At 47.6% G+C, this 21533-nt stretch overlaps 9 protein-coding genes across 9 annotated transcripts; 7 read left to right on the top strand and 2 right to left on the bottom strand.

Annotated features, from left to right (window-relative positions):
- Window positions 1-730: 730 nt before the first annotated feature.
- F5147DRAFT_641070 (uncharacterized protein) lies at window positions 731-3063 on the bottom strand. Its single transcript, XM_041433050.1, has 7 exons — window positions 2784-3063; window positions 2625-2721; window positions 1812-2574; window positions 1748-1757; window positions 1500-1695; window positions 1087-1449; window positions 731-1035 (listed from the first exon to the last, which is right to left on the bottom strand). Exons 1-7 carry the CDS (start codon window positions 2813-2815, stop codon window positions 889-891), a joined length of 1608 nt encoding a protein of 535 aa, XP_041288847.1. The 5' UTR covers window positions 2816-3063; the 3' UTR covers window positions 731-888.
- On the top strand, window positions 3044-5678 carry F5147DRAFT_763299 (cytochrome P450; the record flags this gene model as incomplete). The annotated part of the gene is made up of 16 exons (XM_041440632.1): window positions 3044-3205; window positions 3260-3313; window positions 3391-3645; window positions 3706-3835; window positions 3888-4079; window positions 4146-4291; window positions 4344-4456; window positions 4511-4616; window positions 4679-4692; window positions 4746-4935; window positions 4988-5044; window positions 5098-5122; window positions 5172-5294; window positions 5346-5359; window positions 5412-5544; window positions 5594-5678. Exons 3-16 carry the CDS (start codon window positions 3462-3464, stop codon window positions 5676-5678), a joined length of 1512 nt encoding a protein of 503 aa, XP_041288846.1. The 5' UTR covers window positions 3044-3205; window positions 3260-3313; window positions 3391-3461.
- A 644-nt stretch (window positions 5679-6322) lies between these two features.
- F5147DRAFT_763298 (squalene synthase) lies at window positions 6323-8316 on the bottom strand. Its single transcript, XM_041440631.1, has 5 exons — window positions 7987-8316; window positions 7649-7863; window positions 7021-7600; window positions 6843-6968; window positions 6323-6788 (listed from the first exon to the last, which is right to left on the bottom strand). Exons 1-5 carry the CDS (start codon window positions 8218-8220, stop codon window positions 6516-6518), a joined length of 1428 nt encoding a protein of 475 aa, XP_041288845.1. The 5' UTR covers window positions 8221-8316; the 3' UTR covers window positions 6323-6515.
- Window positions 8317-8571: 255 nt separating this feature from the next.
- Window positions 8572-9133, top strand: F5147DRAFT_714442 (uncharacterized protein). Its single transcript, XM_041438471.1, has 2 exons — window positions 8572-8927; window positions 8996-9133. Exon 1 carries the CDS (start codon window positions 8706-8708, stop codon window positions 8913-8915), a length of 210 nt encoding a protein of 69 aa, XP_041288844.1. The 5' UTR covers window positions 8572-8705; the 3' UTR covers window positions 8916-8927; window positions 8996-9133.
- A 1124-nt stretch (window positions 9134-10257) lies between these two features.
- Window positions 10258-10985, top strand: F5147DRAFT_714436 (uncharacterized protein; the record flags this gene model as incomplete). The annotated part of the gene is made up of 4 exons (XM_041438470.1): window positions 10258-10521; window positions 10578-10690; window positions 10747-10854; window positions 10911-10985. Coding segments are annotated over exons 1-2 (257 nt in total), but the record flags the coding sequence as incomplete, so codon positions are not given.
- F5147DRAFT_362589 (uncharacterized protein) lies at window positions 10816-11620 on the top strand. The gene is made up of 5 exons (XM_041429393.1): window positions 10816-10854; window positions 10911-11258; window positions 11314-11403; window positions 11455-11539; window positions 11604-11620. Exons 2-4 carry the CDS (start codon window positions 10996-10998, stop codon window positions 11510-11512), a joined length of 411 nt encoding a protein of 136 aa, XP_041288842.1. The 5' UTR covers window positions 10816-10854; window positions 10911-10995; the 3' UTR covers window positions 11513-11539; window positions 11604-11620.
- Window positions 11621-13112: 1492 nt separating this feature from the next.
- On the top strand, window positions 13113-14329 carry F5147DRAFT_714429 (uncharacterized protein). Its single transcript, XM_041438469.1, has 6 exons — window positions 13113-13412; window positions 13469-13538; window positions 13597-13665; window positions 13713-13849; window positions 13903-14264; window positions 14308-14329. Exons 1-5 carry the CDS (start codon window positions 13346-13348, stop codon window positions 14070-14072), a joined length of 513 nt encoding a protein of 170 aa, XP_041288841.1. The 5' UTR covers window positions 13113-13345; the 3' UTR covers window positions 14073-14264; window positions 14308-14329.
- On the top strand, window positions 14118-15213 carry F5147DRAFT_714422 (uncharacterized protein). The gene is made up of 4 exons (XM_041438468.1): window positions 14118-14264; window positions 14308-14380; window positions 14430-15125; window positions 15174-15213. The coding sequence occupies exons 1-3, from the start codon at window positions 14141-14143 to the stop codon at window positions 14848-14850; spliced, it is 618 nt and encodes a 205-aa protein (XP_041288840.1). The 5' UTR covers window positions 14118-14140; the 3' UTR covers window positions 14851-15125; window positions 15174-15213.
- A 4451-nt stretch (window positions 15214-19664) lies between these two features.
- On the top strand, window positions 19665-21472 carry F5147DRAFT_714401 (acid protease). Its single transcript, XM_041438467.1, has 8 exons — window positions 19665-20024; window positions 20083-20177; window positions 20240-20491; window positions 20546-20583; window positions 20634-20778; window positions 20834-21185; window positions 21243-21402; window positions 21454-21472. Exons 1-7 carry the CDS (start codon window positions 19681-19683, stop codon window positions 21304-21306), a joined length of 1290 nt encoding a protein of 429 aa, XP_041288839.1. The 5' UTR covers window positions 19665-19680; the 3' UTR covers window positions 21307-21402; window positions 21454-21472.
- The last annotated feature ends 61 nt before the right edge of the window (window positions 21473-21533 follow it).

Raw genomic sequence — 21533 nt, 5'->3', positions numbered from 1 at the left:
AAACAGTGGTTGTAACAGACACCAGAGGTCATCGTTCGTTAAGACGAGCTGCGCCTGCGTCTCCCAGGGAATATAGTTATCCGCTCCGGTCAACTCTGGGATGTGGTCGTATTTCCCCATTATTAGGGCGACGCGTCAGAGAAGGAGTTGAACTAAAGATTTGAGTCGCTCCAATGAGAGGGATTTCGTAGTACTTCCAGTTTCTGTGCCGTTTAGGACACAGTGGCTCATAACCTGTTGGAAAGCACGACACTCAGTGTTGGTGAACAACGACTACATTCACTATCTAAGTACCTGTTGGAAAGCACGACGCTAAGACAACTCTAAGTAAGTGTGAAACAAACAGCAAGACAAACGAGACGCGTACCTCAGTGTTGGTGAACAACGACTGAGGTACGCAAAGAGCAAGATGACAAGGTATTTGAATGTTACAAGATACGGGGCTCGAAGAGCCGGAGAAGTCAATGACCATGCGGCGCCAAGCGCGACGCATGTGGTACGAAGTGGCGAGGTTGAACAATACCCTAAAGTAATGTTAATCAGTCCCAAAACCGAAACCCCAACTCCAATAACGTTGAGAACAAGAGTAATGGTATCTCGAGACTCGACAGCGGTGACCGCAAGCAGCGACAATGTGCTCTACACCACGTGACCGCAGGGACCAGTCTTCAAAGTTGCTCAAATGTAGGCATCACGAAGGTAAGTTCTACCATCGTTGCTCGGAACATCCTTGGTAGATAAAAGAATCCAACGTCCATTGAAATGCAGGTTATACAAGATATAATGACTATGTACACGATCATCAATCTACACCAAAAGCACCTCTAGTCTCATCAGGTACTGTTTTACTTTACAGCCACTGCGGCCTGAGTCTCACAAACCTGGTCCTCACGCTTCCATCAAAGCCTGAGCTGCCTTTCTTGCATTCGCTTTCAGGCCCTCGACCTGTAACTCCATATTGCGAATCTTTTCTCGTGCTGCGCGGAGCTCACTATTGAGCCGATCGACTTCAGCTTCTAACACAGTGGTCTTGCCCTACACATAGCTTAAGCGTCAAACTTCAAGATCGATACCAAGAGAACGTACTTCATCATCAACTTGCGTTGGCGGAGTAAGGATAACCGGAGACTCTGAGATAGGTGAGGCGGGTCGAGGCACTGGCGCCGACTCGGATCTCAACAGGACTGGTGTCTGTGGCACATGTGTAGGCATGGTAACAGCTTTAGTGACAGGCGGAGGTGCACTGAACGCAGTGGATGCGGGCGCATGTGTCTGTGCAGGAGCAGGCGCCGAGGGTGTGGATGTCGACTGTGCACCATTGAACACAGCACCATTCTCGAGACTAACGAGCTTTAATGGAGCAGTCTTTCCGGCAAAAAACTCGCTTGCTGAGAGAGAAGACTCTGACGAGGCCGCAGCTGGGTAAATGTCGGATTGGAATGAGTCTGCCTGGTGATACTGTCAGTGAAGCTATCGTAAGTCTTTCAAGAGATATTTACTTTGCGAGGCACAATGAAAGCGATGGGTTCCACGGATGAGCCTGACACCTTGTACGCACGGGCAATCTCGCAATCCGACACGTTAAGGGCACGACGAGGGAGGAAACAGATTCCTCGCTGGGGATCCGGAGATTTGTGCTCTGCTAGTGCGAATAGCGAGTCACTTTCGTACTCGTAATACCGGATATTTCCATCGCTGTTGGATTTAGATTAACCACGAATAATAAACACATTCAATTCCGCCTCACCCTTTGCCAGCTAGAAGTAATAAAATGAGAAAAGACGAGTGCTAAGCACATGCGAGGCGCTCACCAAGGAAAAGAATGCCATTGTCACTCCAGAAAGGCATGACGACCCCAGCAGACTGATCGATAGTTATCGTCTTGACACTTCCAAGACCTCCAGCTTCCCAGATGGAGACTTGACGATCACTCATCTTGCTAAAACCAGTAGTCGCAATCTTGTCAAGATCGCCCATCCACACAACACGAGCGCCCTTGATACCGCCATGTGCCTCAGTGATGCGAACAGCTTCGCCTCCAGTACGAGGATCAAATAGACGAAGTTTTTTGTCTCTACAGGTGGTCGCCATGAGCGTACCGGTAGGATTGAAGGCGAGACATTGAATGGTATCGCTGTGTCCGGTGAGAACAGAACGTGGGCGATCAGTATCAGCAAGATCCCAAAGTTTAACTGTGTGTTCGCTGGAAGCACTGGCGAGGACGTTAGACGCGGTTGGATGGAAGAGAACCTGGCCGATCTTGCGTGGTGATGCATCGATCCGGGCGACAGGGTCAAAGTCTTCCGGTACCCAATGATCCTGGCCCCAGTCTTCAAAAGCGGAAGACTCGACCTTCCAGATCATGACCTTTCCATCTTCACCGCCAGAGGCAACGATAGAGTCGTTGTGTGGGGACCAATCGGTGTCGAGGACGGGGGCGGTGTGACTGCGCGCGAGGGGAATAACATCAGGAAGCTTGTGCGGGAAATTTGGGACAGCTGCAAAAGGGGAGGGGAGGGGAAGTATTGCAAATGCGCCACCTCCAGATGCATTCCAGTTAACGCTGATGTATCGCTGGGGTGGTATGTCAGCGAAGGACGGACGTGAAGAAGGAAAGTGGTCACCCCAGAGGCAGAGACAAGATTCGTATCCCATGCGCTGCCGGAGACCTTCACGTTGTCATATCCATGTTCTTTCTTTGCTGCCTGTCCGAAGACATGGCTGTGGGAGACGCGATCGTCGATCAGTCTCTCGGTGTGCTGCAATCTTGGGCATGTACTCACCGATACTTAGATGCACGAACAAATCTAGACATCGTCCGCGGTTATCTGCAAACGACGAATATTCGACAGACGAAGAGAACCCGTATCCTATGCTGTTGAACTTGTAATCCAGCAACTTATGCCCCGCGGCTCTCGCCAATTAACAATGTGTTTCGCACAGATGCTGGCAGTTACTAGGATTCAGAATCACCGAAGAGGGGTTTACGGCGTGCGAAAGTTAGGCGGGAAGGGGGGTTTCAGACGGACTTGGTCGCGAGAGGGTACGTATCAACTACGACACAATCAGAACACGGCATAGTTCACTGGGTTTGAACATTTCTCGACTAAGCTTCTATATATGGTAGAATCAAGTGAAGTACGCCTCTTGAGCTTGACCTTGTACGTGAGGGTACGTATCAACTACGGCGCAAACTCAGAACACGGTATAGTGGGGTTTCACTTTGTTTTTCACTTCTCGACTAAGCTTCTATATATAGTATAATCAAGTGTCCTCCGTATAAGTACGCCTCTTGAGCTTATACTACGTGAGGGTACGTATCTGATTATCTACTAGCTATATATGTAACTAATGGTTTCACTCTGACTCACTCAATTGTTGAATCGTCAGTTTGCAGCAAGCCGTCGATAGTATAATAAGGCGAACTAACTCACATCATGCCTCGACCATAATCCCTTCCCATGCTCTTCACTCTAGGGATATCGTGCATTATTGCCCTGCTTGTCGCTTTGCGTCTGACTCGCAGACATGTCTCCCCTTTCCCTCTGCTACCTGGTCCTCGTCCCTTACCATTTTTTGGTAACGCGCTGCAATTGGATACTAAACGTCCTTGGCTCACATATACTGCGTGGGGAAAGACATATGGTTAGTAGTAGACCAGGCTCTTTGCCAAACTCCCGGATTTAACTTCATGCCTGATCATAGGAAAAATCTTCCGCTCCCGTATATTTGGGATCGACATGATCTTTATAAACTCCGAAACCATCGCCCAGGAGTTGCTGGAAAAGCGTTCTGCGAATTACTCTACCCGTCCCGTTCTTCGCACCAACGAATTGTATGCATTACCGGTTTCCATTCAACTTGTTCTTCATCTACTGACGATGCAGAGCTGGAATATCTTTCAATACTGTGATGCTTCCGTATGGGGAAACTTTACGACGACATCGCAGGATGTTCCATCAAGTCCTTAGGGCCGAAGTTTCAATCTCGTACCACGAGATATACTCTCGCCATGCAAATGAACTAGTCATCCATCTCTTAGGTGCCACTAGGGACTCACTGCAGCATCACACCGAAGCGTTCGTACCTAATTCAAGGATATCGTTGTGACGTATGGTCCAGTTGACGATCAATCCTTGTGACAGATACTCGGGATCCCTGATCATGACCGTGACATACGGACATCTCGCCAATCAAGGCTCATTATCTTCCCGCGCGCACGAAACGCTTGATATTATAACACATATTCTCTCTCCCGAAAAGGCTGTCATGTTCACAGCCTTTCCTTTCCGTGAGTGCCTCTGTCGACGACATGATCTTGAACATTCAGCATCAGGTTGCAGTCGAAAAGTTGCCGTTTTGGTGTTTTGGTGGAGCATTTGCCCTGATGGGACGTTGTAGAGAATTGTGTCAACAACTTTTGAACGAGCCCTTTAACGAAGCGAAGGCACAGATAGTACGTTCGCGCAGACTTGTGGATGAAAGTTTCGCCTGATCGGTTTGCGTAAAGGCAGATGGTACTGCTTCGCGCTCATTGGTTGCTGACTTTTTCAGTCAAGCTCACGACGACACTGACGAAGACATTATGAAGGCTATTGCGTTGTCGGGATATATGGGTAGGAATTTGTTTTCACCCAGACGGAGCTCATCTATTGACGAAAATACGGCATCTTACTAGCTGGCATGGAAACCGTGAGTCGCTACTTACTTGAAATATTTCTGATTCTTACTTTGATGTCTCGCAGACTGCATCCATATTGCAGGCATTCCTGCTGGCTATGATGCTCCATCCTGATATCCAATCCCGTGCTCGTGCAGACATTGACCAAGTTGTGGGGCATGACAGCATGCCGTGCCTTGATGACAGGGCGTCACTACCATACCTTGATGCCATTCTCCTCGAGGTCCTGAGATGGCATCCTCCCGCCCCCTTAGGTTAGTCGGTGGTAATATAGCTTTGTGTTTGCATGGCTGACCCCTTGCATAGGCGCCGCACATGAAACATCGAATGATGATGTTTACGACGGGTACTTTATACCCAAAGGTTCGAAGTCGTACGAATCAAGGTTATCATTGACTCATATATAGTTCGATCAGGTGCAATGGTAATGGTTAATCAGTGGTATGTCAGGCTGTAGTGCATGTAATGGGTTGAGCTGAGCATTGCTCAGGGCACTGTCTCGGGATGAAGACATATTTCCCGATGCATCACGCTTCGATCCTAGCCGCCATTTGACCGTCGATGGGAAACTGAAGAGCACTATCGTCAACCATTTTGCCTTTGGTCATGGCAGGTGAATATTCTAACCTTACTATTATCTTCAATCATCCACTGACCCTTGCAGGCGTATTTGTCCTGGTAGGCTGATTCATCGCTGATTTGGCAGTGTTATGACAAATGCCTTTGGTAGGTCGTTGGTTTGCAGGTAACGGTCTGTGGAGTGCGACTGCTGCCATACTCGCCGTCTTGCGCATCGATCATGCCAAAGACTCGAACGGAGACAGGATTGAGGTGAAGCCAGAGTTCACCACTGGTATAGTCACGTAAGTGACCCAGTATGTATTCAATAACCTGCAACTGACTCTGCCGAAGTCACCCTGAACCATTTCACTTCTCGTTTGAAGTCGTGAACACAACCAGAGAAGCACACATCCGAGCGATGATGAACTCGAAGTAGACTTGGTTTGTACTCGATGTGTATGATATGGTGTAAAGTGTACTGGATGGCACGGTTTTACGGTCCCTGCTTTTGTCTGTCTTTGATGAACAAGAAATTTGCTCTCGAATAAATTGACACTTCATAAACTAGACCCGTTTCCAAAATCTCGTGAACCGGCGCAACCAAGCTGCATACCATTGATCGGTTCACAGGCCCTTCCCGTTGGTCCACCTCTATCGGTGGATAGTAATCCATGGACTCGTACTACAGCATATACATATAGAATCATTCAAGGACGCAACTGTAGCGCAATTCATTAAAGTTCGCTCTGGAGCGTCATAATCACCCAGACTGACGGGGCAGACACCATGGGCCCGCATCTGAATGTTGAACCCTGGGGTTGAAGCTTAGAGGCGTCCATTGACAGCCCAGGCACCCTCATGCTATGCTTACGGGAGAGGAATCGATCTCACAAGGTTGCGCATGAACACAGCGATAAGACACACACATTGTCCGAACTTGAAGAACTGAACCCGAACAATAAACATACTCATAGTGATAGCAGACTCTTAGATGGTCCTCGTCTGCCCGCTGTCAAGCTCTCAAGTAACTCGAGTCTCATCCTCCAGTTATTTGTTTCTCGACTTCATAATTCTCACAAGTCTCGTCACATGCGACAGCACTCTGATTCAGCTAGCACCAAATAACACAGGCATCGACAGGATGCACAAAGATAAGTAACGACGGTATCAAGAAGCATCCCAGCCCATTAATGGTAACAATAAGTTTGAGAGGTATACTACATATTTTTTCCAAGATCAAAATACCAAACGCGATAGTCTGGTATCCCAAACTTTATGCCTGTGGAATGAACTTGAGCATGACCCACACGATAAGAGCGCTGAGGCCCAGCATAAGCAACATTGCGCCAACGACATAGGCGGCAAGCTCCCATGGAAAAAAGTCCTGAGGTAAGGGTGCGTTCCTTGGATCTGCGGCAAGACGCTCGGCTACCTTTTTCTCCTCTGCTCTGAAGATGGCTGTTCTCTTGTCTGCAGAGTCGTATGTCGGCCCCCTTTCGTTCAGTATGACGAACGAGGGGAAATTTTGTTCACACCATTGTTCGATCTAAATAATGATGTTTGGTCATAGACGAACAATACGAGGGTGCGCATGAAGTACCTTGCAGCACATCACTGAAATTTTGAGGAAATTTGGATCATGCGGTTTTGCCTTATGGTGAATCACTCGTGCGTACTCCCGGAAGATTAGGGCAACTTCTCTGGTATTTGTTGACCGCATGATAAGCTGCAGAATGTCATCAGCATGCGTAGATGAATTATAGGTGAATATGACTTACTTGAGCAGCCTCCGCTTTTCGTATCTTAATGTTTCGCTGGAACATTTCTGGATTCATGAAGCAAAGTGCCAATGTGGCCATTGCCATGGAAGCGGGGACTGCGCAGAACACAAACACGCTCTGGTTTTTAAGTAGGTGCAGGTAGTCCAAAGAGTCGCATGCGTGTCGCAGAGCATCAAGAACCATGCCGCTTTGTATCCATGTAGCATGCTCAATATCGCCCTTCTCGTACATATCTTTCATTTCGGTAAAGCCGTATTTAGCCCAAATTTCTCGAGGCCAAAAGAAACGTCTCTCCTCGACGTCTTCCCGGAAATCACGGATGATATTGGTCTTTTGGAGGAGAAGACCCATGGAGTTTGCTAGCTCGAGTTGATCGCAGAGAAAAGACGCTTCCTTGCCCGAGGCTGACCAAATGCGAGTGAGGCCTTCACCTACGAGGCCTGCGACGTAATGACAGTAGAGGTCGTAGTCCGCAATAGTCTCGAGGTAAACAGTGCCGTTGGTTGCGGCTTTATGTGCATAATCTGCCATACCATTCTCCATTTTCTGACAAATGTCAAGAATGACAGTCTTGTACCTGCGGTAGGTGTTAGATAGAAGAGCGTGACTGAAGATATGGACGTACTGGGGTGCCAGTCTGTTGACTTCTTCTACGATAATGTGGTATTCGAGGAGCAGGTGTCGATCTTTCTCATCAGGGCCGTTCTCTGTAAAGTTCCAGCCAGGCGTTACTGTCAACTCGTGGAATTGGCGGAGTATTGGCTGCTTCTTCTCGTCGGGGATAGTCATGTCATCTTCAATTGTATCCAGGCCGCGCATGATGAGGTAGTACATGCAAATCTGGAAAGTCAAGGGTCATTCATGTGGATAGGTTGGAAGGAATGATTGGCTGGTTAAAACTGAACAAGAAACATGGGCAGAGACCCAAGCAAAGAAGGAACACAAAAGAGGCAAAGTGCTTACCGTTCTTGCAAGGTCGCCCTCAAGCTCCTTGATGACAGCTGCAAAACTTCTGCTTGTCAAGTCAAGGAATTTCCAGCAGCGGCGCATGGAGGCGCGATCCCAGCCTGACGTGGGGTGCTCTTGTTGAGCCGTGATGTCGCGTTTCGTCTCATGGTAAAGGTAGAATTGAAGAAGAGTTCTGAATTCAAGAGGGTGTGTCAAGAGGAGACCTAGCATTGAGGTTAATTTTCCCATAGTTGCAGATGTCGGTGCAAGTTCGTTTGGAAGTAGTAGTGTCGAATAAAAAGAGAGCACTTGCTAGCTGTCGCTTCCCCACCTGATGTGAACGCGGTTGAACCACAAAAACGTCGCCTGGCGCTAATGAAATGAACTGCCCTCACGGAAGTTTCCGGGCCGTGGGGTAATACAACATGGCACCTGCCTATGGCACTTGCTCATAACCTTCACTACCTATTAGCAAGTCGAGTAGCATTGCATCTATATAGAAACCAGCCAATTGAAACCTCTACGTTTCTCAAACTCTATCAATGCAAAGTGGGAGAGGTGATTGGCAGAAGGACTGCAAGAAATGTAGAATCTCATGAATATGGTACACGGTTCACATGGGAACGTCTTACCTAGCTAGTACTAGTACTGTTTTCTAAGGATCATCATCAACAACATATAGCCTAAAATATATCACCAGCGTTCATCGAGCTCCAGCCAACAAGTTATAGATCATGGACGATATAGCTCATCCTCCAGCTCGTCTGCAAGCCGCTTCATCAGTCCCAATCTCCTCCAGACACGCTCTTTCTCGCGTCAATGATTTCCTCGACGATTTTCAAGCTCGTAGTACACCCTCCAAGGGTAGTGATACTTCAATCACCGCCCAACTTCAGAAGCTGAGTAAAGCGCTTGAACAGGAGTGCATCCGACAATCAAAATGATCTTGTCACAAGGTGAGCTGATATTACTCATGGTATATGGTAACGCGGACAAAGCCACTAACCCAGTGACCCATACATAGATTTCGGACCAGTGTATGGGAGACAATCGAAAAGTGCCAATCTTAGCCTCACGTAGACTAGAAGGAAATGTTTGAAGCACGCAGCGAGGCCATAGATCAAATTCAGTTTTTCATGCGTATAGCATGCATTCACGTCCGACTCCCGCGCACGTCGTACCAAGGCCCAGTGGTGCTTACATCAAGACCACAAATACCAGTGAGAATGACCTATACCTGACCATCGAACTAAAGCCTCCCTTTGTTACGGTCACGGGCTTCTTTCCTGGCATAAACTATAGGACATTGGCCCTTGATATTCGCCAGCAAGAACTCACCAGTCCACTGATGAAGATGCACCAGGGTAGAACGACACGGCCCTCCTTGGTATTTGTAAGTATTCTCATTGTTCCGTGCTTGTCAAGCGATAGCACCTGTTGTGCGACGAACAATGAATGTATCACACGAATGACTTTTGCTTATCTTTCTCGATATTCTTGGGTGCCACGATAAAAAATAAAGGCAAGCAGTATTTCTTGCAGTCTACTCGTTTCGTATCTATAACGATATCTCAATCTATAGATTTCAAGCCTAATCATGGTGCGAAATCATCATTCTCTTGAGCCACTCATTCACTCACAGCATGGATCAAACCAGAGTATTGGATATGGAGTGGTTGTCGGCGCGTTATCCAAGATTTCGATCGAGTTCAAATTCTAGATTCACTTCTAGGAGTCGGGTTCTTCTTTACCTTCGTCATGCTATGCTTGACTGCGAAGCAATCCAACTTCTCCCGAATCACCCGAAGTTCATCTGAAGAGCTCACGGTTCGTCGCATTATGCTTGTGCACGTCATATAATGATACTCCTTCTAGAGTGCTCCCCGTAGTGTCAAGGTGTGTCGGTCTTTCTAGCCAAATAGGACTGTAGCCGATTTGCCTACGTCAGCCCCTGGTTAGTGTGGCGCGACATGTACGTCATCTTCGTCCGCGCATCGTGATCAGTATCAGCGCCTAGACATAGAGCGTAATTCTCCTTCAATCTAGCACTGCAGCTTATGTATTTGGTATAGGTCACAACATGTGCTCGAGTAATGCCCGCGGATGGTGCCTAGTTATGCTTTTGACTGATCAAATTTCCTGTAGGTGGTATGGTGCGGGCGGTTCTATGCGAGCAGTACTCATACATTCTTGGAGGTATGTACGTGCCAATGCACGTGAAACTGGCCTGTCAAATCTTCTATAGATTGTCAAAGCTCGCTTCGGTGTCGTGGTTCATATCGTATTTACCACTTGTGCGTTCTTGTTGTACGCGGATCTCTCTTAGGTGAGTTTGCCGCGTGTTTAGATGGTTACTTACGCGTGTTTCAGTGGGAGGTGCCGCTCCTGTGAACGCCTTACCGGCATGAATATACTTGCTGCATATTTTCTATTGTCAATTGGCACCGTGGTCTATGTCGTTTTCGGTGGATTGCGTGCTACTTTTATGTACACATACCATCATTCTATTTGCCATCATTTACACCTTCAAAGCTTCATCTTCCACACATAGTAGGTGAAGTCCCCATGTCACAGGGATGTGCTGCTGAGAATCTGCGCAAATAAAGCGGGACATCGCCGGAGATTGCCAGCTTGGCTCGAATGTGTGCTCACACAAGTAATTGACGTGCCTGTCCCCGGCAATGCAAATGGAAGTTATATGACCATGAAGTCAAACCAGGTGAATGGCATTGGCTGATTTACTTTGTCACATCTTTCCGTATTCATTCCTCTCAGGATAGTCTTCGGAGCGGGATTCGCCGGCGTGTTTTGTGATCAGGATGTTATAGATTTAAATCATTCACCTCGTGTCTTCTGGCATGGCGCGCAGGCTACTGGCAAAGGGTAAATAATATATATCTGCACTGCAATCATGAACTAATGCATTCATCAACCTCAAGGCAATCGCAAGTCACCCTCAAAGGAATAACTAAAGCTTATGTATTTACATCCCTTCATGCGCCGGATGATGCAACACTCAGCGCAATGTCACAGTTGCACTTGGTTCTCTTGATTTACCGTTCCTTGGGCTTTCGGATCATGCCTCGCTTTGAGTGCCCGGGCGCTTCAAAGCAATGTAAGGTTTCGTACGCCGCCTTCTCAACGCCAAGTTTACGTTATTTGAGCCTTTGTTTCCGAAATACCCATTCTTTCTGTCAGACAAATGCAGGACTTGCCACACCGGCTGCGGCTGTCGTGCTGATGGGGAAAAGTGGAGCTGTGCCAGTGGCGCTATTGTTGGTGGTTTTGTGAGTCACATGCAGAAAACTAGATGTCAATGTTAATCATATTTGTTTTCTGCAGTATGACCGTGACGTTTAGCGCTGAGCTAATTGCGGTATCGAGTATCGTGGAAGTTTGGCACATGCACAAATTTCTGCGCACGCATTCAATGTAAGGTCGTACGAGTAAGATTGCATCTACCGTACCTACCGGCACCCACAGGCGACGGGTGCGGAGATTGTTCATGTTTCACACTACGCGATTTGTGGATGGGCAATAATGATGGATGGGGTGCTGGGCGACCATAGTAAATACTTTTTTTTTCAATCACTCACGGGAAATGTATTGACTTGCGTCACGGTTCCACCAAGCGAACGAACGTCAACCTGGTTTAGGTGAGAACATTCCCTGACATCATCACACCGAGACTAAACCGGATTGCCGTAGATGCACTTATGTTCAGTGCGTGGACCATTTGACAAAATCACTCAACACGCTTGCTCTCCGTGGGGTGGTGCAGGTGAATAGTTCTTAGTCCTGCAGTCATCCCTATCATCCTCAGGGTATGGCGGTCTAAGTTCATGCCCGCCGGGCTTTCGTATGGCTCTATTCTCTGGGTAATCTCGGGATGCTGGCATGGATAATCGGCTGCTGGAAGATTAATGGAGAACAATTTTCGGTTCCGTCTGCAAAGATCATCACAATGACAAGTTATTCTATGTGTTGCAGGCGTCACCACTATAGCTAACTGTGCATTGCCAATATCCGCTGCCAGTGTATGCATGCAGTGGTCTTGCGTGTTTTATATTCTCGGGGCTCATTACCGTCTTTGTGTCTCTGTTGAGTAAGCGGTCAGTCGCAACGCGCCTGCATGCAAGTACTGAGGGTCGTGTCAAAACCTGATAATATCACTGTGATAATTATAATTTCGAACGGACTCGGGCTATTGCAATGCTGAACAATTAGGAAAATAACGACCCCGATCTGGATGTGGCATCTGCCGAGAAGCACGAAAAATGCCGTCAGATTCCGAGGTAGGGCCTATACGACACCCCCTGCAGAGAACGTTGTTCAGTGGTATTCATCAGCAATATCTCACTGTCATTCTTATTGGTTAGTTCCACCGCTTGCCCCGCCATGCAAACTCTCACCTAGACCCCGCTTACGCTGCCAGTCCCGTTGACCATGTTTTTCACGAATTACGTTACACATTTTGGGTGACATGCACCATGCGAGTATCAATCAAACCAGATGCGCGAACTTCAGCTGATAATGACGGTGAAGCGTGTGGGTTTTCATGACTGGGGACCTTCATTCTTTCCTTGTTGGAGTCACGAAAGGAGATGGTTGCGATCTTGAAGAGCCTTGCCAACTTGGAGCGCTTGCGTCTACGAAATTGTACATGGAATCATGATCAAATTCGTGGGCAATCGATCGATTAATTGACCCTGTGCCGTTGAGTAGTGGAGTACTATCCTGATTTCCGAGCCTGGGCCATTGCGGTGACTGGAGACATCATTTTTGCCGCATGTCTTCGACAGTTCAAGCATGTTCATCCACCGACTCAGACCCCACATTATGGGTGCTAGCATTACAACGTCAAGCCGGACGGGCCGACTCGGAAGGGGTAGAAACTAGAACATGGGGGGAATCCCACTGTTGTAAGCTTGCAGCAAACGGCATATCCTTTAGAAATCCCCAAACTAATTAGTAATAGCTGATTGGCACATTTACGTCGGCAGCTAGCGACTCGAACTTAAAGTAAGTAAAGTTTCACGGTTTTAGTACATAGTTTGACCCCCGGAGCTTAGCCGACTGGATCGGATAATAGATATTACGTAAAAACACGAGGTTCGGTTCCAAAGCTTCAAGTCTAGCGCGCGCACTTATGGCATGTCACTAGTCGTCCGACAGGGTCAGGCCGGCCCGTGACCCTAGGTTTGTCCGGCTCGGGTCTGTTCACGAACATATATATCTTCACCGATAATTACTTGATAGTTCCTCCGACCGTCCAACTTTACAGTGAGGCAGTCTCGGACTTTTTCCACTTTTCTATCCTTCCTTTTTTTCAACTTTAGTCGCTCCTTCAATACTACTGACGTTGCCACTGTGCATGCTTGCGCAAGTGATGTTGACCTCCATTATCGATCCTGTTGCACGCAATATTGCTATACTGACAAGTGCGTTCCGATCGCTGTCTGGATATTCTTTCAGTTTGATTTAGCCTACTCATCAGCGACATTGACTGCGCTCATGGTCCTCGAGTATCTTTGGTTTGTGACCGAAGAAATCCGGCTAGTCTGGCCGTGAGTATTTATTTGCGGATTGATAAACGATGTTGACGAGCATTTTTCTGGCGAACAGGCGATTTTGGAAGACCACAGAAGCCAAATTATACGTGGTGATCAGATATGCTGGTTTAGCTGGTTCAAGGTGGGCGGTTCGGCAACTCAAGTTCACATGTTCACCCCTGTCGCTAGTTTCAACATCTGGTTTGCATTTAGAATGCTCTCGGAAGTTCCCAATGGTCCGTTCGCTTGCAGAGCATGGTACTGGTACCAGACCACGATGACCCAGTGTCTGCTGTTTTCTGTGGAGTTATTACTCATGCTGCAGGGTACGTGGCTTTCGGTCTTGCTCTGAGTGACTGCTTATTCGCCCTCATTGCAGTGCACAAGATGTATGGAAAAGGCAAATCTATCCGTGCACTCTTGATCATATTCGGTGGCGCACAGTTTACTGCCATGGCAGCCAATGCTCGATTGGTTGTAACTGGCACTCGCTATTCCCCCACTTGTGTCATAATCTCGCCTTATCACAGTAGGATCTATACCGGGTGAGGATTTTCGCACTCCTTGTATATCTGATCGCCGAGTTGAGGACCAGCGTCTCAATCATTGTAACTTTCATGTTCATCCTTTCTACAATGCTATGGAGATTCTTCGGAAACTCATCCGGCTGGTCAGAAGCTTCTCGTGCTTGGCTCAAGCTTGCGGTCCGCGACGGTAGCTGCACGACCATTGCGATATTGGGTAGGTTCAGTGTACTTATTTGTTCGTATGCTCATCATTCCAGTGATCTTCATCTTTATGTTTCTCTGCAACACGCGCGTCATCGACACACAAATGAGTGGAAACATCATCTTTTAGTAAGTCTTGCATGTACCGCAGGTTTCTTTCCTCACTGAATTTCATTAGCGTACTGTTATCTTGCCTTTGGTTTGCTGTTGAGTGCAAGATATTAAGCGGTCGTTCTCTTCCTCATTCTCTTTCTCAGGCTGGACGCATTGTTCTGCATCAGGCCAAATTCCATGAAATTCAAGAATCCCAGAAGGGGGACATCAATGATCAAAGTCGGTGGACTCTGACGATCGAGGTGGACCCTGATGACATTAGACCTTTTGATGACCCTGATGCATGTCCAACGAGTCCCTCCGGCTTGCGGGTCGAGTCGACTGAAGTGTCTACCCCGTTCGACTCTACGTCAGATGCAAGAACGAAGGATATCGCTGACGAACACCTTTGCGGGGAGGACAATATGCAGCTGTCGAGTCGCGCACCTACATTCATACCTATCGAAAAATGCATCAGTGGTGGGGGTTCGGGCTTTAGGAAGTGAAGTAAATCCATTCGTTTTAAGATGATCACAAGTTCCGTAGTACATACTTGACGTATCACTAATAGTTTCACATTGCTAGGCATATGGTGTCACCCTTGATGAGAGAACTGTCAGAGAGTCACCCAGGTTCCGGAACGCAACTTGTATGATATATATACAGTTGATACTTTTCAGTACTAATGGTTTGGTAGAGCTTCCGGGTCACCGAGTGCTTGTGCTGTTTTTATGAGGGCAGTGGTAATCGATGATCCCTGTACCGCTCTGATGGCTACTAAGTAATATGCGATTTCGTACCCATGCGCTCCCAGACTTACGGTACATAGATATTGTGTCCGAGGAAGTTTACGGCACATCTCAAACGATGTGAGGCTTCGAAATATTGGTGTGACTTACGCAGTCCAGCTGAAGTACAAGTGTCACGGTCCCCCGTGTCTGGTCTGGTAGACGCATTAATTATGTCGTGCCTACCCCCAGAAGTCAGGAAAGGATAGTTTGTCCATGAAGCTTAAGGGGTGGCCTGGGGTGCATCATCACTTTTTTGTTTTTATGATCGGATCCAGTAGTACATGGTTTCTCATGCCGTTTTCAATCCTACCATTGAAACCTCTACTACATCTCAGCAACCTCATCCACCACTTTAACTCTATTGCAGATGAAGCTATCTTTCTCTTCGTGCAACTCATTCAACCCAAGCTTCGCATCAAAAGAGCCTATTGGTCATCGGCATAGTGGAATTGGTTGGAGAAGGACGAGTACATTTGGCTGCGCTGTATTGACCGGGACAGATTCCAGCTGAGTTGGTGAGTGTGATAAGACATTATTCCTATGGTATTCGAATCGTCCTATAGTGACTACGCGCCGAAGCCTCCTGTCGCATTTTCTCCCATTTAATTTACGTCTTATCCATCACGGTTCTCGATGGTTCGCCGAAAAGGGGGATGAAGGTCAGTCACGTCTATGAGATCTGGGCTGAATTGAGTATGTTTTCATTGGAAGGCGACTTACACCATCCTCATTCGTGCAGCAGGCTATCTTCTCTGACATAGTTGCCGTCGTTCGAGAAGCTACTGTTTACGCCATCGTCATGCTCTTTGCCAAGGTATGACAGTTTCAGGATGTAAAATTTGTCTTTAATGATGACCTGTACAGCTATCTGAATGCATAGTGATATAATTACCTCGTTGCCTCGCCCGCCCCCAATTGAACTAGAAGCCTCAATCTGTGCAAATGGGTGATACCAAGCCTGAGTTCTAGTTCCTGTATTCAGTATGGCGCACAATGATTATGTTGTGTACGATTTTGCGCGGGCGTCAAGGCGTTGATTGCAACTGCAGACAATTACATCGACTAATCCAAAGTATATGACCGTCTCTGTCACTTCTCGCCTGGTTCTCACGTCATTTTGAATTCACCCATCCTCGTAGCTTTGTAAATCGTTAACTTACAGCAGTCCTAGAACTTTGACTATTCATTCGACTGATGAGCCAACTGATTCTACGCGAGAAAAAGATCAATAACACGCCGTGCGGTATGCGGTGGCATTGAAGGCTACAGGAGCAGTGGCAGAGAATAAGGTGATGGACGGTGCTAGTGTACGTCGAGACAGGAAATGGAAGTGAAGACGAGGCCTGAGTACTGATCGACTCGTGGTCAGCACCTCGCAACCCTTAATCCTTTTCCTGCCATCCAATTGTCATCCCTGTCAACCAATCATCGAAGATGTCTTCAAGGAGAACGAGCCTACCATCTCACTAGATCCATTTGGTACGTCGTGCCTAATATTCTCAATGAAACTGAAGGGTCATCTTTCGTATCACTTGTTGCTTTGCTCGTCCCATACACCCGTCCATTTCCTCATTTACATTTGTTCTTGAAGTTTCGCATGTTCTTCCATGCCTCACGTCTTGCATATCCTTGTATTCATCATGGTGCTCTTGTCACCATACGCATGTTGTACTGTACGCAATGAACTACTTTCTTTCCCAGTGACCCAGTTCTCCCAACATAGGGGGATGCACTTTTCAACTCGTTCTCGCAACCCGGGATCTTTGGAATTAGGAAGATACGAAGATTTCAAATCGCAGATATTGAAGGAAAGCCCATGTTCCATTACTCGAAAGCAACGTCGCGTTACTCTTTTAATACGTTGACGAAAGACTGCACAATTGGTTCGTCAGGAAATCGCGGAAGGATGCATGAAGAGGTTGGATGAGGGTAGACAAGTCGGTGGTACTGCTGAGGAGGAATCCGATGTGTTCTATCATAACTTGCACTTTGTAATACTCGCTCGTGTCTGGAAAATAGCTCTGCATAACATTTAGACTCCAAAGCGATAGGTTGAGCTGCGCCAAGGATTTGTCTCATCACAGAACAAAATCTTGCTAGCTGTGTGTGCCAAGACGCGGTAGATTTATCCTTTTATATGACCTCTGTCAAAATAAACTGATACATATCATACAACGAGTTTTCCTGCTCAACATAATCATGGGACGTAACAAGTCTGTAGGACTCGAGTAGAGGGGCGCCTTGACGTATCTGCAGGCGAGACGTGCCCACTGGAAAAGGCCATCAGCCTTTTCAGCGAGGGTTGTGAAATCTCTGTCCCAAAAATTCGTAAGCCCTTCTAGCTCCTTCGATAGGTAAGTGCGGATGTCGCGCTCTGTAGTGGATGATAAAGTGTCGTTCATGGACATCCGTCAAATACGCTGTCAAATACGCTGAACACCTGCAAGTTCAGCTTCGATGTCGCGAAGGGGATGATAAGTGAAGATAACCCGGAAGTTGGCTGGGAGTTCGGTGATTTGTTTAACACCTAGATTTCCCGCAAGAATTTGGAGAAGGCGGAGCTAAATCTCGACTTCGCCGCTCTGCTCTAGTGCGTCTATCACGATGATGATATGATTAACCCTGAGAGCTTTCCAAGTGGTTCCATGAGAAGCTTGTCCCACTGCTGGATATCCACTGTGATCCTGAGCCAACTCGCATCTTTGACTGCCGCCCACCTCATCTCTCCAAATCACGGTCGTCCACGATGGTAGAAAAAATCCTTTCTTGACGACGGTCAGCATCTTGTGGGTGATCAAAGCAGTAACATGAACCAAGCCATCCAAGATCGTTGAACCATTCAGGGATCGTGTAGGCAATGGCTGATCTGCCCTTGCTTGCAGGCCAGATAGCCAGGACACACACTGAACATCGTTTCCGGTGCTGTTGACCCAGCCTGTGATCTCGGAGACAATTTCCGTGCGCATCCCTGGTAGGCATTGTTTCCCTGTATCTCGTCCTGCGCCCCCCGCACACGCCATACCGCTGAGATCTCAGATGTAGTGTTTCGCCTGGAGATGTATGTGTATGAACGATGTGCCTCGTTTATATAAGCACAACTGCACCTTTAGCTGGTAGCTGGGTATTTGTGGACGTGGAATTTGCGGGATATTGTATTTTGCAAATTCCGTGGATGCTCTTTTCTCACGCCTCGTTTTTTCGGACTCAGCAGCATCTGCCATCAAGTATACTGCTGACGATCGAAGGCGTAAATATTTCTGTGGTACGAGATCTCTCTTTAGATTCTGATGTCCTCGCTCGCGCTTCAGAGGGCGTGTTTCGGGCGCTCATGACTTTGGATGTAGGCGATGAAGTTCAGTTCTCTACTGATTTGTTCTCTTGACAAATTGCAGGCCATGATTTAAATTTGGTACACTTTTTGCCGTGATATATTGCACAGTTGACCTGAAGTGCTTAGTGCAGCTTCCGTTATGCGAGTGAATGTTGGTGAACAATACAGAAAACAAAAGAGAAGAATAATAGCAGACTGTTACCATTATCACTCGCACTCCATTGTCGTGACATACTCATAAATTCGTCAGACAGATACCTGATTATGGAAGGTAGCGGGCCCTGCCACGGATGTGGCCCTGCACAACTTATTTCTCGTTCGGAATGCTTCACTCAATCATGAAACTGGGGACAAGATCATGCGCACACGGTGGCCGGTGGGGGTCCTTGTGTTCTTTTGTGCGACACTGTAACCGCGACAACAGGACATCGTTCTCTAGACTCTGGAAATACGGAGTGCTTCATCGCGGTGTCAGTCTTAGCAGTCTCATGGTATACATGACTTCAGATGGTCGTACAATTGGCGTCCTCGACCATCATCGACTTGAGATACCCTCATGATGGCCAGGAGCCCAAAGAAATTTATCACGCTTGAACTACTCATGCGATGGGAGGTTGGCAGATGGTAGAACTCCAGCTTCTTGAACGCGCCGCGGGCCCACTGCCCAGGTGTCGTCGCGCTTCCGACATGGCAAACGGTATCGTACCAATATCAATTCTCTTAGCGTGGGTATATCGCACTGGCAGCCTTCCACGCCTGCGGCCTGGTCCATGTCCCACTATTCTTGCAATCATATACGTTTTTTCCCAATTACCGGCGCCTCAATGCAACGATTCATATCAACAATCTGTTATGTTGGCACAGTCTCTTTCGGACCCCTTGTATCAAGAAGGAACAGGTGTTGTCTTTCTAGTGCGCGGCCTGGTTAAGGGAGACCAGTCATCTAGTGAGCTTTGTGGTGTTCGCATCCAGCAGGCCGTTCAAACAACTTTTCTTCCTTGATCTGTTCTGCAAATCTGGCGATGGGCTCTAGCGGAGACGTATGCAATGCCGGATTCTCTGTTGTGCCACAGTGCCCATGTACTGAGGCAGTAGGTTCACATAGCATTGCTGCTATTCAATTGTTGTTGTTTAGTACGTCCTTTGAAGGCTATATGGATCTTGCATTCGTCGCACGTCCTATCGGTGCACATGGGCACATACTTCTAGTATAAATGGACTGTCGGCCCCATCATTCATGCAATCAGGCAGAAACCTCCCTCATAGTCATGCGATCATTCTCCGCCTTTTTGTGTGCAGTCCTCATCGCGGCCAGCAGGTCTACCTCATGGGCCTCTGTCACCATCCCGTTGACAAAGATTGAGCTTACTGGGTCGTACCTTCAAGGCTCTCCACACGCTGATCGTGCCCTAGTGTCGTTCTTAGAGACAACCAGTGGCCCAAAGACCGTCCCGGCTACAAGCATGGGATACCAGTACACCGTGAAGGTTGGTGTCGGCAGTCCCGCCACCTACTACGATTTAATTATTGATACGGGGAGTTCTAACACATTTGTTGGGTCAGTGTTTTTGTAGAAAATTGCCCTTGCAACTTGAATGACTGATGGTGACGTGTAGAACGGGCAAAAAATATGTCCGTACATCAACCAGTGTCCCCACTGGACAGAATGTCAGTATCACCTATACAGTTGGCTTTTTCAATGGGACCGAATGTTTGTGTTCCTCAGCACTTAGTCCCAGTACTTATATAAACTGATATGGCCTAACCGATCAGACTATGATACGGTGACTCTCGCACCTGGCTTCGCCATCACGAATCAATCCATCGGCGATGGTGTTAAATTCACAACTTTTGACGGCGTCGACGGCCTACTTGGCATTGGACCAGCTGATCTCACGCAGCATACACTGATTCCTGACACTGGCTTGGTTCCAACCGTCATGGATAACGCTTTGAAGCAGGGTCTGATCAAACATCAGATTTTTGGCATTTCATTCGCGCCGGCAAAGACTTCTAGCGACACCAGTACGTGTCTATCTTATCTGACTTACATTTTAACCCATTTGGTCGATCGAACAGATGGAGCGATTACATATGGTGGCATTGATCCTGCTTTTGTGCGTACAATGCCATACTTCGCTATTGAAATTCCTGACATACCTGCCAGTACATCGGTGATATAACATACACTCCAATCACCAAGACTAGCCGATCATCCCTCTTCTGGGGCATCAACGTAACTCAAGCGACATATGGCGCACACTCTGTTATTCCTCAGTCAACCGCCGGCATAGTCGATTCGGGCACAACTAGTGCGTATTATTTGACTCGATATCACTCGCACCACTCAACTCCATATCATCGCAGAGGTCTACCTTGCGGATGATTTCTTTTCCAGGTACGTGCAAGCCATTCCCGGAGCCTACTACGACGTCAACAAGACCGGCCTCGTTGTCATCCCCATTTCCTCCGTCGGAGGCATGCAACCTCTTAACTTCACAATCAACGCTCGCGCATTCAGCTTGGATACAGCTGCACAACTCATCCCATTGGACGAGTACGCCATTTTTGGCCTTGAGACTGGTGTACGATACAGCATCATTAAGACGCTCGGTCGTAACAGCGGGAGAGGCTTGGATTTCGTCCTCGGTATGAAGTTCATGGAGAAATTTTATGTTGTGTTCGACGCCGATAACAGTCGCGTTGGCTTTGCATACACGTGAGTCCGCTCGACCTGGTGTTGATGTGAGAATGGACGTTGATATTTTTGGACTAGTAATCACACCTTCACGAGAAACACGCCTGTTGCCGAGCGCGAACTACGTATCACTGGGGAATAACAAGTCCGATAGAATGGATAAATAGAGATGCGGATGACGCCATGGAGAGCGCTTAGCTCCAATGTGGTGGTTCGACTTGATAGAATTTGATTTTCGACCTGCCAGAGATTTTGTGAGCATAAGAGAGGCGCCCGTGGATGCACACAAACGAGGAGCCATTTCCGACATCTAAACGGTTGAGTAGCAACATCGTTTCTATCATATCCGTCCATCACAGGTCACATGAC

Source organism: Suillus discolor (genome assembly GCF_016758755.1).
Source record: "Suillus discolor strain FC423 chromosome Unknown F5147scaffold_62, whole genome shotgun sequence".
In the NCBI taxonomy this organism is placed as follows: Eukaryota; Fungi; Basidiomycota; class Agaricomycetes; order Boletales; family Suillaceae; genus Suillus; species Suillus discolor.
Note: the sequence above shows the minus strand (reverse complement) of the source record. Positions and strands in the feature narration are given on the sequence as shown.

Coding starts and splice junctions, on each gene's coding strand:
- F5147DRAFT_641070 (XM_041433050.1), bottom strand. CDS start 2,815: ATGTCTAGATTTGTTCGTGCATCTAAGTATCG. Junction 1,450..1,499: donor CTTTCATTGTGCCTCGCAAA/GTAAATATCTCT, acceptor CAGTATCACCAG/GCAGACTCATTCCAATCCGA. Junction 1,036..1,086: donor CAACGCAAGTTGATGATGAA/GTACGTTCTCTT, acceptor AGCTATGTGTAG/GGCAAGACCACTGTGTTAGA.
- F5147DRAFT_763298 (XM_041440631.1), bottom strand. CDS start 8,220: ATGGGAAAATTAACCTCAATGCTAGGTCTCCTCTTGACACACCCTCTT. Junction 7,864..7,986: donor AGGGCGACCTTGCAAGAACG/GTAAGCACTTTG, acceptor TTGACTTTCCAG/ATTTGCATGTACTACCTCAT. Junction 7,601..7,648: donor GTCAACAGACTGGCACCCCA/GTACGTCCATAT, acceptor CACCTACCGCAG/GTACAAGACTGTCATTCTTG.
- F5147DRAFT_714442 (XM_041438471.1), top strand. CDS start 8,706: ATGGACGATATAGCTCATCCTCCAGCTCGTCTGCAAGCCGCTTCATCA.
- F5147DRAFT_362589 (XM_041429393.1), top strand. CDS start 10,996: ATGTCACAGTTGCACTTGGTTCTCTTGATTTACCGTTCCTTGGGCTTT. Junction 11,259..11,313: donor GCGCTATTGTTGGTGGTTTT/GTGAGTCACATG, acceptor TGTTTTCTGCAG/TATGACCGTGACGTTTAGCG. Junction 11,404..11,454: donor TTTCTGCGCACGCATTCAAT/GTAAGGTCGTAC, acceptor CGGCACCCACAG/GCGACGGGTGCGGAGATTGT.
- F5147DRAFT_714429 (XM_041438469.1), top strand. CDS start 13,346: ATGCTTGCGCAAGTGATGTTGACCTCCATTATCGATCCTGTTGCACGC. Junction 13,413..13,468: donor CAATATTGCTATACTGACAA/GTGCGTTCCGAT, acceptor CCTACTCATCAG/CGACATTGACTGCGCTCATG. Junction 13,539..13,596: donor GAAATCCGGCTAGTCTGGCC/GTGAGTATTTAT, acceptor TCTGGCGAACAG/GCGATTTTGGAAGACCACAG.
- F5147DRAFT_714422 (XM_041438468.1), top strand. CDS start 14,141: ATGTTCATCCTTTCTACAATGCTATGGAGATTCTTCGGAAACTCATCC. Junction 14,265..14,307: donor CACGACCATTGCGATATTGG/GTAGGTTCAGTG, acceptor TCATCATTCCAG/TGATCTTCATCTTTATGTTT. Junction 14,381..14,429: donor AGTGGAAACATCATCTTTTA/GTAAGTCTTGCA, acceptor GAATTTCATTAG/CGTACTGTTATCTTGCCTTT.
- F5147DRAFT_714401 (XM_041438467.1), top strand. CDS start 19,681: ATGGACTGTCGGCCCCATCATTCATGCAATCAGGCAGAAACCTCCCTC. Junction 20,025..20,082: donor AGTTCTAACACATTTGTTGG/GTCAGTGTTTTT, acceptor GGTGACGTGTAG/AACGGGCAAAAAATATGTCC. Junction 20,779..20,833: donor AGTCGATTCGGGCACAACTA/GTGCGTATTATT, acceptor ATATCATCGCAG/AGGTCTACCTTGCGGATGAT.